The 19,470-nt window shown below is 40.5% G+C and overlaps 1 protein-coding gene across 1 annotated transcript in view; it reads right to left on the reverse strand.

Moving 5' to 3' along the window:
* Positions 1-1,624: 1,624 nt before the first annotated feature.
* CDH2 (cadherin 2) overlaps positions 1,625-19,470 on the reverse strand; it is a 224,688-nt gene continuing 206,842 nt past the window's right edge. The window contains exons 15-16 of the mRNA XM_082641129.1: positions 13,035-13,199; positions 1,625-3,018 (exon numbers count right to left, since the gene is read on the reverse strand). Coding sequence (XP_082497255.1) covers positions 2,812-3,018; positions 13,035-13,199 — 372 coding nt within the window. The 3' untranslated portion in view covers positions 1,625-2,811. The remainder of the gene's footprint in view (positions 3,019-13,034; positions 13,200-19,470) is intronic.

Here is a 19,470-nt window from a genome sequence, read left to right on the forward strand (position 1 = left end):
AGCAAAGGGCAATAGAACAATGTATGCCTGTGTTAAGAGATAGTCTGTGACTGAACATCGACCATAAGAAAGTAATTGGGGGACTTCCCTTGTGGCACAGTGGTTAAGAATCCACCTGCCAATGCAGGCGACACGAGTTTGATCCCTGGTCTGGGAAGATGCCACGTGCCGTGGAGCAACTAAGCCTGTGCGCCACAACTACTGAAGCCCGCACGCCTAGAGCCCATGCTCTGCAACAAGAGAAGCCTCTGCAATGACAAGCCCGCTTACTGCAACGGAGAGTAGTCCCCGCTCACTGCAACTAGAGAAAGTCCGAGAGCATTAAGGAAGATCCAACACAGCCAAAAATAAATAAAATTTAAAAAAAGAAAGTAATTATATTTGTTTACCTGAGTGCTGCGAAGTTTAAATGTTGCAACATTTGAATTTAAGAAGATAGTTCAGTTTTCATTTGGATGTACATCAGCACAGAGGCACAGTCTAAACTCCATTTAAAAAAAGAGACTATTCCAATTAGCAAATTTAGTAAGTTTCATTATGAAAATTCCCAGAGGCAAAGTCTGGCATTTAATGATTAGAAAAGTAACAAGAAAATATTGCTTACAGGGTGAACCAATAGAAAAGTAAATTTCACTAATATAAAGTTATCTTTAAGTTAAGCAAAAAACCACATGGAGTTAATTAGAGGAGGTATATTGTGTAAGTTTTTTTTCAAAGTGTACAACATAAGCATATGTAGTGAGATAACGATCATGAGGGATACAGGAAAATAGAGTGAGAATTTTTTCAAGTCTCTTAAAATCCATTTATGAGTCACAGTATGACACTGAACAGCTTTACAAAACTGAGGAAGGTGGTTTCGCCTTTCTGTCCTCTGTGACTACATCAGGCTACTACCGTACTATATGTTTGAAATTTGTTAAGAGAGTAGATCTAAGTGTTCTCACCACACATACACAAAAAGGGTAACTATGTGAGGTGATGTTCATTAAATAACATGATTGTGGAAATCATTTCACAATGTATATGTATATCAAGTCATCACATTGTACACTTCAAATATACAAAATTTTGTCAGTTATACCTCTTTAATAAAGCTGGGGGAAAAAAAAGGTCCAGTCAGTGAACAGAAGTCAAACCAAAGTGTATTTCACTAGATACATCAAACAATGGCTTCAACAGATTGCCTGGGAATTCCTGGCATCCACTGCAGTTTCCAGGGCCAGCTCTATCCCTTTTTAGTGAGCTTTTCTTTAAATCGGTGCTCTAGTGGGAAAGGCCCGTTGGAGTCAGTTGTAACCGCAAGCACGAGCAGAAGGGCATGAAGGATGTTAAGAATGACACAACGTTCACTGAACTTAAGGATGCGATTTGTATACCACCTTCAGTGTGGTCTATTCTTGTGTCACTCGATGTTTTTCTTCTACGATGAGAAGATCCACAGTGGTTCTCTCTGCTGCCCACTGGACACGGCTGCCACGCTAATAAGGGTTTCAGTGGTGAACAGTGCAAGAACTAATACATGCTTTTGTACTACGGTTCTCAACGCAACTCCAGGACCTGGATCTTTGCAACATTCAAAGCAGCTCAAGTAGAAAAGAAAAAGTTCAAACCAGTCACCAGATCCAAAATTAGCATTTTATTCAGAACGCTGGGGTCAGAGGTGTATCATTTATATTCTGGTACACAATACAGAGGCAAAGCTGTTGTCAGAAGTCTCTCCAGTTTAAAAGCTTTTTTTTTCATTTTTTTTTAAAAAAAACACACACTTTAGTAGTGCCACCAGTGTCAGGCCACCCCTTTCATTTCTTATGTTTCCTTTTTTTTTTTTTTTGGTACAAATTATGTAAAACATTTGTGCTAAGAACTTTTCTCCCTCCCCAAACAAAAATGAAAATAAAAAATAAAAAAAATAAAAAAATTAAAAATTGAGTATTCTAACTACAGCTCAACAACTGAATCAAATGTCACTGTTTTGTAAATACTTTATCCATAACGAAAGATATAAACATGCAAAAAACCTGAATCCAGTCCAAATAATACATACACGTGTTCTGAAGTTTCTGCACTTCTCCATAGACTATGCCAATAAAACATTATGTACACATACCATTTTTACAGTGAAGTGGAAAAAATACAGTAAATAAAAAAGTGTACATGGATTAAGACCAAAATGTGTCTAACGTTCTAGTTTATGAAAAAATTCAATTTTGCTACAAATTGGTGATATGAAAACTCCCTTTATTTGCAACCAGCTGCATAAGTTTTAAGATTTTAGTGGAAAAAAAAAAACAAACTAAAGTCTAAATCTAGAAGTAATGTACATTTTCCAATCTCATGGTCTCATCCCCCAAGATAATAAAATTGCTCCATGAGTGGTTTTGTCTCTTTAATTCCGTATTTTTAATAAAAGCAAATGCATTGTAACAAAAGCGTGTCGAAGCGTATCATGGTTTAACTTACTGCTCCCACCACAAAATATTTTGTCTTTTACTTATCGTTTCAGAAATCAGTACCATTAAAGCCTTAAACATAAAACTAATTCCAATCTGAAAAAGGTACAAAAAGGCACATAAAATCCCAGTGCTTCTGTACTGTAAAATTCAAGTGTAACTGAGCTCAGTGTCTTTCCAAACAGTATTGGATCACTGATATTCCCTCTGAGCCCAAACTGGTTTACAGCCTCTGCCAAAGCCTCCAGCAAGCACTGTGCTAGTAGACTACAAAGTTCAAGCCTAGCTTCTGAATGCTTTTTGGGAATATCAGTTGAAATTGTTTGTACTTGTCCAAAAGCGAAGTTCACCCTGAAGTTCAGTCATCACCTCCACCGTACATGTCGGCGAGTTTCTTGAAGCGGGGCCCCCAGTCGTTCAGGTAGTCATAGTCCTGGTCGCCTCCACTACTGGAGGAGTTAAGGGAGCTCAAGGACCCGGCTGTGGAACCACTGCCTTCATAGTCAAACACTAAGAGGGAGTCATATGGCGGAGCTGTGGGATCGTTGTCAGCAGCTTTAAGGCCCTGCAGTTTGGAAGACAAGAAAAGGATGAAGAGAGGGTTACAATTAGCAAATCCACAAGCAGACGCTAGTGGTCCCGTGGCATCAAACACTTGTTTTTAAGTTTCCACCTGCAGACCACCGCATGTGCAACCCAGAGAGACTGGGGTTATCACCATGTTCGAAAGTTAGACAAAAACTAACTGTTGTCTTTCCTCTGCAAAGAAAGAACCCTAAGGAGTCTAGCTCAGTGAGGCTGAAACATACCATGGGACAGGGTTCACTGGAGAATGCGTTTGACAGGTGACAGAAATGAATGGCCAACTGCCTGAAGCTGTGAGGGGAAGATCTTAAATGAAGTCTGGTAATGCATTCCTGTAACAGTCCATCGGTCAAGACCAGTTTTGAATAATTACTGGAAGAGTAAGTTACATGAAATAATACAGAAGGCTATGAAATCATGTGGTATGTGGACCCTAATCTATGTAGGGTCAGTCAGAGGATTCTGACAACAAACTGGCTTAAAAGGAATTATAGGCAAGGCAAAAAGAGAGGGACATAGAAATGAGTGCCATATGATCCTTGCCCTCTGTAAGCTTACAGTCTAGCGTAACAGACATTATTGTAGGGTGAAATAAATGATAAATAAGTACCAAAACTATGAAGTCTAGACAAAAATCATCAGAATGCTGAAAACAAACTTCGGCCAGCAATGAGAGCTACGCGTCCAAGGAGGAAGTGGCATTCTATCTGACATAAATTTGGAAGGATGTCAAAGGAAGAAGAAGACGGGCCGGATGTGATTACAATACAAGGAAAGTTATTCACTAAATCATTTATGTTCTCAACAGAACATAAAATGTGAACTTAATTGATAAATTGTGATCAGGTATTATTTTTTAAGAACGGAGTGACTTCTAGCTCCCACAGGCTTTAGAAACGTCATGATCCAATATCAATACATAGTATAAACATTGGGGAAGAGGATCCTGCCAATGTAAAATAATAGTATATACATGGCTCTTAAAAAGAACTGGAAAAATAAGAATCAATGAAATGCTTATCAATACACTTAACTCCTGCAAAAAGATGCTTTCTTTATACATAACTCATGTATCTGAAGCTATTGTAATTCATAATTATGCTCTACAAAACTTTAAAGATTTAATGCTATGTCTTTTTGCCACATACTATTTTTTTATACTAAAAATACTAAGTATTTTTTTCTCTAATTTTTTCCCACTTCCATTCTAGTAAGTCCAAGATATACCAATGTTAGTCTCCAAACAATCATTCTCTTTTCCCACAACTCTTAGATGTAGACATAGAAAATGGACTTGAGGACACAGGGTGGGAGGGGGAAGCTGGGACGAAGTGAGAGTAGCGTCGACATATATACACTACCGAATGTAAAATAGATAGCTAGTGGGAAGCAGCTGCATAGCACAGGGAGATCAGCTCGGTGCTTTGCGATGACCGAGAGGGGTGGGATAGGGAGGGTGGGAGGGAGGCTCATGAGGGAGGGAATATAGGGGCATATGTATGCATATGGCTGATTCACTTTGGTGTACAACAGAAACTAACACAGTATTGTGAAGCAATTATACTCCAGTAAAGATCTATTAAAAAAAAAATGCCGGTGGGCTTATGGTGGCTTCACTCAACCAACACGTGATGAACTGTCCTTCTTTAGATCAGTCCTTCCAATCCACATGTGTTTTATGAGCACATATATGTTTTTTTATCAGTAGAAAGGAGGAGGAAGAGGGAAAAGAGCATGAAAATTAAGGTCGGAGTCAGCACACGTAGTGGTTAAGAGCTCAGACTCTGGGGCGACGCTTCGGCTCCGCACAGCACTAGCTGTGGGACCTGGGCTAAGTTCTCCCAGCTTCATTTCCTCGTCTGCAACTGTAATCACAGTAATACGATCATTACGGAGACCAAATAAAATAAAGGGACCCAAGGGCTCGCCACAGTGTCTGGCACTTGTTAGAGCTCAAGGAATATTGGTGAATTTTTTTTTTTAACTTTTAAGGTTAGAGAAAAAAATTCTTGCTTTGGAATTTGAAAAAAAAGAAAAATAGATGTGAAGACATAGCATTTTACAAACAAAATGGCAGCTGCTTGACTTCAATCAAAAACCAGAAAGAAAAGGACACCCTACTGCTTCCCCATCCCAAAGTCTGTCTCACCAGCAGTCCTAACCTTTAATTAAACACCATTGTTCCTCTTCTCAGGTAGACTATTTACAACCCAGACATGCCTGTGTAAAGTAAAATAAAACAAGTTTTCCTTGAACTACTTCAGTGTATAAAACACAAATAATTTTAGATAGGAGTTTCTTGATCATATTTACAGAATAAGCTACCGGGCAATTCTGTTCAGATGGAGAACTGCAAACTCCCAATTTCTCAAAATTCCTGATTCCTTTCTGGGGTGGATTGTGTTGCTGTCCTCGGTGATTCACCACCCTCGCCCTGTGGGTGGATCACACGCCCGCAGCACCACAGTGCCACTCCGGAGCCGGCTGTTCCCTAACCCACTGCCAGGCTTGGCTACGCGACTGGTGTTGGCCACTGAATGGAAGCAGCTGCGTGGGGGAGACTCAAAGCGTCTAACGTGCTTCCACCAGTCCCCTCGCCTGTCCCCCCCTGCCAGGAGAAGAGCCTGCCCCAGAGGAAGGTTTTCCTTCTGCTTGGATCCTGAAATACAGAAGATGCGTGAATCATGGCATCAGCACCAAACTGGAAGTACGGAAAGCTGAAGACTAAGATGAACTTGAAAGGGTCAATGGCAGGGCATCATGTGTGCCTGGACTCCCTGGAGATGAAAGCCATGGCCTGTGTTTCCTGTGACTTAAAATAAATGCTAGAAGCTCCCTGGTCTTCACTGGTGTGTTAAAGGGCCCAAGACTCTTCATCAAATGTCTACGCCACCTAATTAATTTCCTTAAAACAATTATAACACTGGTGATAATCCAGTTCCATACTCACCACTGAGGTTCTCAAAAATATTTCTTAAAAAATTTTTTTATCTCCTGCCCTGACTTTCTGGTCATTCTGATAGTTGTTGAATCTATGTTTTACTTCTTTTTTAAAAAAGGGTTAAGGCTATAAAACCCCTGAGAGGTCACTGTGCTAGCCAGAACATCAAACACTGCCTCAGGTTTTCATGATTACAAAAGAGCAAAAACCCAGTGAATTTTTCAAGAATTCTTAGGCAAGAGACATCATTCTAGGCTGAAGGTTAAGAACTTTAAGTCCCCTCCACTTGGAGAGCACTGATTTTTATCCGAGAATAAAATATGACTGTTCCAGCTGAGGCATTATATAAATTCCGGGTACTATTTTGGTAATTCTAAAAAGATCATAGTCAAGTCCTGAGAAACTGATGGTGACAGGCTGGCAACCAGGGTGAACGTACCGATAAATTTGGGAGTGGGAGGCGGGGCACAGGAGCTCTGGTCCTCCCTTATGGGATTCCTTTATTTGCACGTGTGGACACCACTTCACATGATGTGTGACACACTGTTGCCAAATTTACAGACTAACTGCATGTGTTTCTCTCTCCCTACCTGGGTTTGACTAAATCTAGAAGAGGATGTGCTTGTTTCACCTTTCCTGGAGAGGCAGAGCTTGAACTCTGGATAAATCTGAACTAGTTTCCATAGTGAACTGCCTCTGTCAACTCAAAGAGCTGTGGCTCTGGCTGAATTCTTGCTGAGCTTATATTTATAGACTTCTGATCCCATGCTTTAGGGATGGAGACATGCTTTTATAGGGACTATAAAAAACCCACATTCTTGGGTGAGAAACACATGAAGGATGTAAGAGGAAAGAGGTCCTATCGATCCCTTACATTCAGTCCTCTATTGTCTCAAATCCACTGCCTTAGTTCAGGCCATCATTATATACTGCCTGGACCACAGCAAAGGCCTGACTGGTCTCTCTGTCCCCAGGACTATTCCTGCTTTTTTTGGGGAGGCAGTGTGCAGCTTGTGGGATCTTAGTTCCCAGACTAGGGATAGAACCCAGGCCCTTGGTAGTGAAAGCGCAGAGCCTTAATCACTGGACTGCCAGGGAATTCCCTATTCCTGCTTCTTACCTACAAACTACTATTGGTTCCTTTCTCAGAAGTTATTTGATTATTTGATGTCACATCCTCCCCACCCCAAGTAAAACTTTCTGATTGCTACTCCCTACAGCAGTGTTTCCAAAATAAGGGAGGAGTCCCCCTAGGTGTATGCAAGGTGATTTTTAATTGGTGCACAGGTACTTTAAAACAATTATTTTTATTAAAAAAGAAGTTACAATTGATTAAAAGTTTAATAAGTACATCATAGATGAAGTTTGCAGACATGGAAAAAACTAGGTGTTACTCAAATGCCTGATGCCTGATGTTAGGGTAAGCTATAGGATGAAGTCAAAACCCTCTGAGGAGCATTCAGTGAACCTAATCTGTTCACCCACCTTTTCTGTTGCAACTCTTCTCAATTCCAGCAACCATAACTGAATTATTCAATAAATTATTCACCCAAATCTCCAAAAACCTAAAAAAGTCATGTTCTTAGTGTACCTCCATGTTATTTATGCATTCATTTCCTGCTAGCTGAAATGGGATTCCTTTTGTTTAAAATGTCTCATCTCATTTTTTCATTTAATTTCCATCCATCCATCCATCCATCCACTGTTTAAAGCCCATTAAAAAGGTCACTTCTGGGCTTCCCTGGTGGCGCAGTGGTTGAGAGTCCACCTGCCGATGCAGGGGACACGGGTTCGTGCCCCGGTCTGGGAAGAACCCACGTGCCGCGGAGCGGCTGGGCCCGTGAGCCATGGCCGCTGAGCCTGCGCATCCGGAGCCTGTGCTCCGCAACGGGAGAGGCCACAACAGTGAGAGGCCCGCGTACCGCAAAAAAAAAAATCACTTCTGCTGCCTGGAATTTTTCCCCTAACCATGACCGAGAGTAATTCCTGTGGTCTCTCTGGTCCTCTTTACTTTTATTGCCATGTTTTGGTTACACTAGATTGTGACATCCCTTTCTGCTGAGGTGGTGTTGTATTCATTTCATATCTGCTGTCCAAAACACTGCTTGACATCCAGTAAGTATTCTAGATGGTAGCTTTGTACTGTTGTCCTGGGCTTAATTTTTTCTCCTCAGCACCTCGTTCATGTTTATATCTATACCTTTCAGAAGCAGCTAGGATTTAGGTTTAAAATATCTGCGGACATAAAAGTATACCATGATCACATGACAGTGGAATTCTGTGACTTATCAACGCCAACATTACTATGTCTCCTTCTGGGAAATTCATTTTACTGAAAGCATTCTTTTTTTTTTGGAAAGGAGAGGTTTCTGTTTTATTTACAGTTATAGGGCAGTAGAAAGTTTTTACTCCTGAATAGTAACTTGTAATGATAATATAATACTAATAATAATTAAGAGATTTCATTATGCAACAGTCACTATACCAAGCACTTTACGTCGATTTTATTATTCATTTCTCACTGCAATCTTAATAGAAGGGTCTATTATCATCCCCATTTTATGAATAAGAAAACTAGAAATCCATGTGGTTACATCCAAGGACCTTGACCTTGTACAAGGTAACAGAGCTGTTAAATGAGGCACTTGGATTTGAACTAAAACACCTAACTCTTGTAGGAGGGGACAAAGATATTTTTAAAAGAATATGTTAAATTTAATTAATAGGAGAAAAAAGGCAAAATTTTAAACTTCAGGAGTTTTAAACAAAGTATTCCAGGAGCACCTTCCATACGTTTTTTAATAATATTAATCAAAAGTCGGTCCTTTAATAGAAATATGTCCTTGGTTTTTAGATTCCTGAGATAAAGACATATACAGAATTAGTATCATTATCGGAGGTATGCTAATATCTACTGTCAGGCTGAGATTAAATGACATTGTTTCAACTTTTCGCCATCTGAAGGTCTTGTTTAAAAACCTCAAAATAGAATGAAATTCTGTGTTTAAAATTCAAAAATGTGTGATTTGTTTTACCCTACCTACCATCTGGAAATGTTATCATTTTTGAGATTTATTATTTAAATAAACAAACTAGAAAAATTTCTCATGCGTTTACCTATTCCTTACACCTATAAACACACTCCACTTATAATCACCATATATTCTTCTTCCTTTGGAACATTCGGTACTATGCTAAACCAAATAAAACCTGGAGATAAAGAAATCTGTTTGTATTTTAAATGTATTTATAACATGTGCTTGAGGTCTTTCTAGGTGACTTCAACCACTTTTAAAACTTTACCTGTATTTATTTTTATCTGTCCAAGTATAGAAAGATACTGTACAAGTCTTTTTTTTTTTTTTTTTTTTTTTTTTTTTTGTGGTATGTGGGCCTCTCACTGTTGTGGCCTCTCCCATTGTGGAGCACAGGCTCCGGACGCGCAGGCTCAGTGGCCATGGCTCACGGGCCTAGCCGCTCCGTGGCATGTGGGATCTTCCCAGACCAGGGCACGAACCCGTGTCCCCTGCATCAGCAGGCGGACTCTCAACCACTGCGCCACCAGGGAAGCCCTGTACAAGTCTTAATGCGTGTCTTAGGTGGAAGGATCTACACAGTGAGTCTGAATGTAATCTCTGATTTAGGCCTTTGAACAGTTTGATCTCTTTGGACTTTTCCACAGACCTGACCATCACATCCCTCGACCCTCTTTTCAGTTGTTTTCTGACACCTTAAACACCTTAGACTTTCTTTTTCCTGTGTCCAAAAGTAGGGCATTTCTAGGTATAGATTTTGGGTTCCCCTTTCTACTCCGTATTCCTCTGCCTTACAATCACATTCAATTTCAAGGATTCAGTAGCCATTTGGGGAATCATTTCCAAATGTGATCCTTTTGTCCATTCGTGTACTCACCAAACCAGTGTGCCCCACAATGATTCCCCAGGGATACACCTCTTCCCCTGGACCACAGGAGGGCCCTGAGGGGAGGTAGAAGGGATGCTTGGGATAGGAGTCATGGAGGGATGCGAGTTCTAGGTACATTGGGATGTCGCAGGATGGCGCCCACCCATACTCTGTGTCCCTGACCCTTCTTGGTCTGGTAAAGACTTAACTAATATCTAGAAAAAGGGCAAAGGACACTCCAGGCAGGAAAAACACTGTGGGAACTGGTGCTGGCATGGAATCACAAGCCGAGAAGAAATTACAAGTAGAGATCTCTGTTGCTGGCCTGTAGGATGCAGGTAGGGGAGGGGCCTGAGATGAAGCCGGACCACCTAATAAGAACCAGATCTAATGGGTGTCCTGTGCCTGGCAAAGTAAGAGTTCAGATACTGGAATGTTTGCCTGGTACAGCGATCATGCTAGCAGCAGCGCAGGGAACTCACACAGAGAATCTATGTCTAATGTCTTATCTACGTATCACTGGCACAGGATGTACACACCATAGATATTCGGTAGTTATCTGGTAAATGAATAATCCTTAACCAAGCTCAAGATGATTTCCAAATGAGCCATTTCTAACAAATGCAGACAATTTTCAAATTATGCATGGGTTGTATTCTGGAAGTTAATCTGCAAGTCAGTTGTTCAGAACAAACTTCATATATGTATTCACGCATGCTTGCTACGACCTCCAGCCACTTTATAGACTGTGTACCTGGGCGCTGTTTTAGGAAAAGGCGATTCCAAATGGAAATTCCTACTGTGTACCTTTTCCTACTGTGGCATTAGAAGGGTTGGGTAACTGAACCATACTAACTAGATACTCTCCTCTCTCTACTGAAGAAAATCCAGTCATGTTAAAAAAAAATGAGTGAACACACCAGACACAAACACAAGGTACACACAAAACACACAACTTGGAACAGCCAATATCCTCATTTCCTGAATGTAATCAGCACCAGTGAGAGTGAAAGCCTCCAGACATGGGTCCCAGTGAATCCCAGCCAAATGCAGATGGGTGGTGCTCATGGCTGCATGCCCTACACACCTGCCACAGTCCTTGAATTCCTTGAAACAACAGAATCTAAGAGTTACACAACATAGTAGATGCTTAGGTTACACAAAGAAGAACGGGAAATAGCCCCCATTTCAGAGAGAATGGACGCACTCATAAGGAAGAAATAAATACTAACAGTGACACCCCATGGTGAGGGCTACTACCCAGGGAGAGTCTTGTAACCTTCCCAGAGGTATCAAAGGGGCTTCACAGAGAAGGGGTGCTTGAGTTGAATCTGAAGGCTAAATGAGTGTCTCACTGAAGGTCAAGAAGGAAGGGCTTTGCAAAAGTTATAGTTAAATCTGTGATGCTTTTGAGGAACTACAAATAGTTCAGGGGGCTGCAGCACAGAAAGGGAATGTGGAGGGAAGAGAGGGCAGGAATCAGATTACAAACAGCCTTAGAAATGACCCTTAGTGCTCGAATTTTATCACGAGAAAAGCAGAGTGTCCTGGATGGGATGGAAGCCCACAGAACAGTGACACTTCAGGGACTGGCAGAAACATTCAGGTAAGTATTTGCTGAATTACACCAAAGCCAGAATTCTTGCTTGAAAAAAGTCCAGTGCCTACACCTACAGTCAAAGATTCACTATATCTTGAAACCTGACAACCACAGGAATAAAATAAACAATTTCTTGTAATGATGAAAGCTAAATTAGAAGTAAAATCATCAGGCACTCTTACATATTCAAAATTATCTAGTTTTATATATATAAAAATATATTTTATATAATATATATATATTTATTTTATATAATATATATATATTTATTTTATATAATATATATATTTATATCATATATATTCCTGCTAATTCCCCTAACCAGGCCTATATGTATATAAGTAATCTGGAAAAGTCGGGGCATATTTTTGTACATAAAGGAGTTACCAGCATCCTGTTTTTGCCTTCTATCAGCTTTTAAATCGTGTCTACTACAAATTAACCTATTACCAATTTAACAGAAGTGAACAGATAAGTTCAAAAAGTAGCATGTATTTTAGGAATAGATAGTAATGAATATTGTAAAGACAGATAAGCTAATTTTGTTTCAAAACTTTTCCTACAAACTAGAAGAGCATCTAAAAATCTAAGGTAGATTGATTATGTAGATGTAATATACAACTATTTCAAGGAAGCCCAGGAAATGAGTCTTATCTGCACGGGACTGAAGGCAATATATACAACAGATGCTTTCCACTTTGTAAGGCACTGAGACCAATTCTAATCTTGGAGATTCTGAGTGGGAGGATCTGGCCAGAGAACACGGGCCCTGACATATATTTGCGATCAATATCAATATGTATCATTCTCTTATACTAACAATAAAAATTCAAAAGAAGAATTGCAGTAAAACTGTAGACATGATCAAAAGAAGCTATATAAATCATCTGACTTCAAAACTTAAGGATTAAGTGTAGCAGAACTCTTGGTCAGTAATGAAATAAGAGAATGCTGTAATAATTTTGACAGTGGAAATCATATCTGTTATATTCAACAGAGAATTAGCTGCCTCTTGCAGAAGCTCTTAAAACTCCTCAACTAGACAAGTATTTAAATCACTTACATAATATTTAATTTAGCTGCTCTTCCTGCTAATCTCATTTGATGGATCTCTCGTTGTTGGGTAGGCACTGAATTCTCACCATTTGTGGCATTCAAAGGGTACAGTGTGAGGAAAATAAAAGTGAACTCTTATTACATGTATCAGTGCTAATAAGTGAAATTAGAATTCACTATAATTCGTTAGCCTATTTATTACTTGTAATCTAGGGAAAAATCCTTTGGAAAGAGTGTGACTAATACTGATAATATATACGGATGTCATTTACAAATGCAGAATATTAGTTGATCCGTCTCTTTTGGGCTGACCAAAGCCATCTCATCTGTTCTGTTACTGAAGCCACATTTCCTTTTGCATAAAGATAAAGTTAGGAAAAAGAATTGTGTTTTAATGAACTACATAGCTGTATTCCCAGCAAGCTGTGGTCTCCACAGTACTAACTGTTAGCATAAAATAAACACCCTTATAAAAAAAGTGAGTCTCTCTTTGCACCTCATTAATAAAGTCACCGATGTCCCCAGGGTGTGGGGCTGCAGATCGAACTGGGTACTGGGGCTCAGCGTGGATGGGTCTCTCATCCAACCGTCGGATTCCGACCGGCTTGATGGCATCCGGCTCCACGGTATCAGGCTGCTGGAGCTGGCTCAAATCATAGTCCTGCAAGAGACAAAACCAACACCCCATGGGAGATGGGCATTAAGATGGAAAGTTACAACCTCTGTTTTTAAACTCATACCCAGAATGCATAGAAATGAATGAAATTTAACATAATGGAAAAGTTGCCACTAGGAGCTTTTCATGTTATGATTAAATATTTCTTTCACGCAGCTCTTTCTTCTGTGTTTTTCATTTTGACAGTCTGTGCGCCATCTGCTTTCCTATGTTCCTCATCAGTTTCCAATGGGAAACAGCAGTGAGATGAGGTCCCACTACAAAGTGACTAAAAAACCGACTAGAAAATATAGTCGTACCATAGAAGTAAAAGTACTAGCTTAATGTTGATGGGGTTCAGGACAGGCTACCCCAAACTATGGCATCGTGGCATATTAAATATCTGAAGCTCAAGCACTCTTTTTAAAAATGGCAGAAACAGGAACATCACTGACTCTTCCCACCTCACCCTTCTTCCCTGAAACAGGTCATAACGTTCCCATGTGAAAAGCCCCCTCCTGAACCAGGAGGAGGAAAGTCCTCTTCATCATCAGAGACTAGGATTTGGGACCTAGGACTCTGCACAAACAAACCCTTCTTTAATGATAAAAGAATTACATGTTTATGATATAAAACTCAGAAAATAAAAAAATTATAAAGAAAGCAATCTCATCTGTAATTCTGCAATGCAGCAGTCATATTTGGGTGTATTTTATTACTATAATGAAATGTTATTTTTTAAAAAAAATTTTTATTGGAGTATAGTTGATTTATAATGTTGTGTTAGTTTCCAAGTGAATCAGTTATACATATACCTATATCCACTCTTTTTTAGATTCTTTTCCCATATAGGCCATTACAGAGTATTGAGTAGAGTTCCTTGTTCTATACAGTAGGTCCTTATTAACTATCTATTTTATTATATACAGTAGTGTGTATATGTCAATCCCAATCTCCCAATTTATCCCTCCCCCCCTTACCCCTGATAGCCATAAGTTTGTTTTCTACATCTGTAACTCTATTTCTGTTTTGTAGATAAGTTCATTTGTACCCTTTTTTTAGATTCCACATATAAATGATATCATATGATATTTGTCTTTCTCTGTCTGACTTACTTCACTCAATATGGTAATCTCTAGGTCCATCCATGTTGCTGCAAATGGCATTATTTCTTTTTTTCTTTCTTTTTTTTTTTTTATGGCAAACCTTCTTAAACTAACCCTTAACTTCCTAGTTACTTCACCATTTACTACTCTTAGCCCAAACCCTTTGTCTTGTCAATTCTTTACAAATTTACTGTTTCTTTGTCTAAAGGGTATAAACTCTTCATGCTCTGGTCACTTCTTCAGGTCTTCATTCTGTCTCTCTTTTTTTTTTTTTTTTTTGCAGTACGCGGGCCTCTCACTGTTGTGGCCTCTCCAGTTGCGGAGCACAGGCTCCGGACGCGCAGGCTCAGTGGCCATGGCTCACGGGCCCAGCTGCTCCGCGGCATGTGGGATCTTCCCGGACCGGGGCATGAACCCGCGTCCCCTGCATCGGCAGGCGGACTCTCAACCACTGTGCCACCAGGGAAGCCCAGGTCTTCATTCTCTTGTGAAGGCCCCCATGTACAGGTAAAAGTTCCATCAAATGTGTGTGCTCTTCTCTTGTTAATCTGTCTTTGTTGGTTTAATTTTCAGACCCAGCCAGGGACCTGAGGGTCGAGAAAACTTTTTCCTCCCCTACAATGTTATATTGCTTTCATACTAAAAAAAATTGTTGCAAGCGTATTTTCCTTTACTTAGAGGAAGGTATTAGTTCATCAAGGTTTCAAAACCACTTCACTCCTCCCTCCCTTCAGTGGTCTAGAGCAGGGGTCCCCAACCCCCAGGGCACAGACCAGGCCGCACAGTAGGAGGTGGGTGGCGGGTGAGAGAGTGAAGCTTCATCTGTATTTACAGCCACTCCCCATCGCTCGCATTACCACCTGAGCTCCGCCTCCTGTCAGCGTTATGGTGAGTTGTATAATCATTTCATTATATATTACAATGTAATAATAATAGAAATAAAGTGCACAATGAATATAATGCACTTGATTCATCCCCAAACCATCACCCCACCCCACCCCGGTCCGTGGAAAAATTGTCTTCCACAAAACCGGTCCCTGGTGCCAAAAAGGTTGGGGACCGCTGGTCTAGAGTCTGCGAACTATTGTTGGTGGGTCCAGTCTGATCTGTGGCCTGTTTTTCTTGAAGAATAGCTTTTACATTTTTAAAGGATTATTTAAAACAATGGTAACAATAAAGAAGACAAAGAATATTCTACGGAGACTATATGTGGCCCCCAAAGCCTTGCTATCTAGCCCTTTAAAGAAAAAGTTTTCCAACCTCTGGCCCAGAGGTAAGAAGCCAGGGAGTGTGGATTCTCTTCTGGTGCAGTCCTGTGGGAATGTCTTGGAAATACAGCCTGTCCACTTTGAGGGGCAGAGAAGAACTTGAGAAGAAGGATGCTCTGGGCATTGGTTGGACCTTCAGAACTATTTTCAGCTTTAGCATCAGCCAGCTGGACAGGAAAGTCCAAAGACACTAACTATAATGTGGAAATGCATCAACATTTTAGGTTTGGGCAAATACTTGATAGTTTTCAAACCTCTAAATTCTGGTGATATAAAACGTCACATCCCCAGCTTAACTGAAATTCTCTAATTCACTGTTGATATTTACAGAAAGTACAGATTTTCTGGTACTCTTTTTAGTTCAGGCTTCGTCTCTGTCTGCAACCAGCTCAAAACTGTTTACAGTTATCTCTGTAGTGGTTTTGATTCATTCGACGCTTGAATATTTACCATGTTCTGAAAATGCTCGAGATCCTTTACATATGTTTCCTCACTTAATGGTCTGAACAACACTGTGTGACGTTAAGTTTTATTATCCTCATTTAAGAATTGAGGAAACTGAGTCTCAAATCACCCAAGTCATCTGTCGATGGCTCCAGATCTACTGAGACACAGAGACAGGCTCTGACTTCAAATGGATTAGACTCTAAAGCCTAGCTCCTGGCACAGGCCATCTGAGGGCGAGTCAAGTCCCAGCTACAAGGTTGGATGGATGAGGGAAAAGGGGCAGGAATGTGAAGAATGATTAAAACAACAAAGGAGTCACTGACATTCAACCCACTATGTACCAGGAGCTATACCAGCCTCCTGTAAGTGTCTTCTCACTGATATTTTCTCCTTTCTTCTTTCTGAAGAATGCTTTATTACCATAATTTTAGATGAAGAAACAGACTCGGAAAGGTTGAGTAACTTGTCCAAGGTCACACAGCTGGTATTCGATTGACATGAGAATCAAAACCAGGTGTGTCTGACTTCCAACTGTCAATCTAAAACTGAGCTCTGTTCGTTGAGACGCCTTAGTTGTTCTGACAACCCTCCCCTAAACAACTCTTAACCAAGGGCTTCAACTAAGCTAACGAGTGAAGGCACTCAGGAAAAGCTCCTCCTCTGAGGGATGGACAAGGTGATACGGGAGGGGAGGCAGGCACACAGAGTAGGACAGGCCAGAGTGGGATGTACGGCCGGTACATCGCCAAGTATAAAACGCTCAGAGAGGGAAAGAGCGCGTTAGGTTCCAACCTTGAATGACACGTGGGTTTGGGAGAAAGGACCGTTCTGGGGGAATCAACAGCGTGAGCAAGGGCATGGGGATGCTGTGTCCTTTCGTGAGGGCAGAGTATTTCAAAGCACCCATACAAAACTTGAGGGAAAACACCTTGATCTTGCACACATGGGCTCCATTTAAAATTTTATAGGACGTGTGAGTTATTTATAGACTATCTTAAAGCAGAGGCACATAATGGTATGACAGACGGGAAAGCCTTTGAAATGTTAAAATGTTATACAAAATAAAGAAGGGGGATTCATTTAGAGAATTCTGAATGCTTACACACGAAGAAGCATCGTTTTCCAGGCGATGTTTAATTACGTAACTACCAAGCTTAATAGAGGGGCTTAACCATGAGTAAGCGTGTCTTCTGACAATGATGGAAGCTTTTTGTAGAAAGGGGAAAACAGACTAAGTACAGGGATGATGACAGTTAATAAATATTTTTACACTGAGGGTGAAAAATGGTCTATCAGAGGTCTCAATTACATGAAATTAAGTAATTGAATCTTATGCTTGAGGACTGTCTTTAACCTGGTGACACATTCCTTGACCGGCCTCAGTATATCACGACAACTCCATATAAGAATACAGAGTGATTTCTTTGGCGTAACTGGAGCCACGAGAGGCAGTGGGATGTTTCTTACGTGGAAAGGACTTGTCCACCCTGATTTCTTATACAGCTCCCACTCTATCCAAAGGTTACAAGCAGAAATGCATTATGTTTGGTTGACAGTGTTGAAAAAATTTTCTAATAAGTTGTCAACACACAGACCTTGGGATATTTTACCTGAAAACAGGAAGATGTGGTGTAAAACCAGGCTTAACTTCTGACACAGCAATCTGTTACAGCTGAGAGCATCTATCTCCTTTGGACAAGGACAGTCTGTCCACCTGGCCTGCTTCACTTATTAGTGTATACATGCATCAGCATATTCATTTACAGATTCTTACCTTTCTTTCGATAGCCCTTTCCTACTATCTTAAGAACCAGAGCAGGAAATCTAAAGATGTCTGTGGTCAATATGTCAGGCCCATAGAAAGTGCTCACTAAACATGTGTTGAAGAAAATTCTCAGGGATGATGTTATGCCAGATGTGCACAAGAGCAAGAAATGTGCATTTGGATCGCATGACACACCATGGCAGCAATTCACAATGGGGAGGAAGGGAAAAAGACCCCGGGTCCCATTGCTGAGACTCTTTGCCATGGTGAGTACCTTCCCCTCCATGATGCAAACGTGTCATGTTCCTCAGATACACTGACATCTAAAAAAGAGGCACAAAACCACTGATTTACAGGAAACTAGAATTTGGGTTAAAGCACGTGGCTTAACTTTTCTCTGTGATGGTTTCCCTTGTCTATTGCAAATACGGGATATGAAAATCTGATGGTGGTATGAAGTGGGCAGAAGTGTCTTCAGATCACAGAGACGGGTTTTTCTGTCCACATCCATCTGTGCTCTATGGCAGAGTCCTGACCCAAGGATCCAATTTTAAGCCTTTTGATAAGGGGTCATTCTATGTGAAATTATACATCCTAAATTATATATCTTTATAATCCCATGATGCTTTACTTAAACACACAAATTACAGCATGTAGGATAAGAATTCTAAAGAGAATTACAGAGACTGAAAACATTCTCAGGGTCACTGGGTTCATGGCCTTACTTCTGAAGATTAGAAAGAACCCCAGAAGAAATCTTATTTGGTTCCTAAAACTCTCTAGAGAAAAAGTGGATCTAAAAATTCTCTTACGATTGTCAACCTTACTTTGTCAACATTAACTTCCCAGAGAAATCCAGTTTTCAAACGAAGGCCATGGAAAATCTTATTTTAACTAACGTTTGGAATATGTGTTATTTGGCAATGATCATGAGAAGCAGGCACAGAATTAGGGTTTTTAAATATTAACATTGCAAGTAACTGAAAACACTTCTTTTTGGGTCTATGATTTAAAATGTCTTAAAGGTGACACAATTTTGGGAGAGTTAGTAAGAGTTAGTCAGCAGCTTTAACTCTGGTTCTGCCTTTTCTTATTAAATCCCCCGACTTGCAATGATTTATAATTGGTTCAGAAAATGATACCACGAATCGACCTGAAGGCATTTGGTTACGTTTAAATAAAATAAAATGCTGCTTCAGTATAAAGTGAAATTCTAGATTCCCAGGCAAAAATTTCCGAAAGCTCTGTGGCTGGTAGAATCTACAGAATCGTGCAATTATGCCTGTTTTTTATTTATTTTTTTTTATTTTTTTTTGCGGTACGAGGCCCTCTCACTGTTGCGGCCTCTCCCGTTGCGGAGCACAGGCTCCGGACGCGCAGGCTCAGCGGCCATGGCTCACGGGCCCAGCCGCTCCGCGGCATGTGGGATCTTCCCAGACCGGGGCACGAACCTGTGTCCCCTGCATCGGCAGGCAGACTCTCAACCACTGTGCCACCAGGGAAGCCCTAATTACGTCTGTTTTAGAGAGCGATGAAAATATTCATTTACCGTATCATGAGTATCTAAAGAGAGCTTACTGGGTGCCTGATGCCATTTTTAGCTCTGAGAGTGTGAAAGAAGGAAACCAACCTTTACCTGGTGCCCATAATCTGTCAGCAGTTACCTTAGGTGCCTCCTTATGTGATATCTC

Source organism: Mesoplodon mirus (assembly GCF_964341445.2).
Source record: "Mesoplodon mirus genome assembly, chromosome: 13".
In the NCBI taxonomy this organism is placed as follows: Eukaryota; Metazoa; Chordata; class Mammalia; order Artiodactyla; family Ziphiidae; genus Mesoplodon; species Mesoplodon mirus.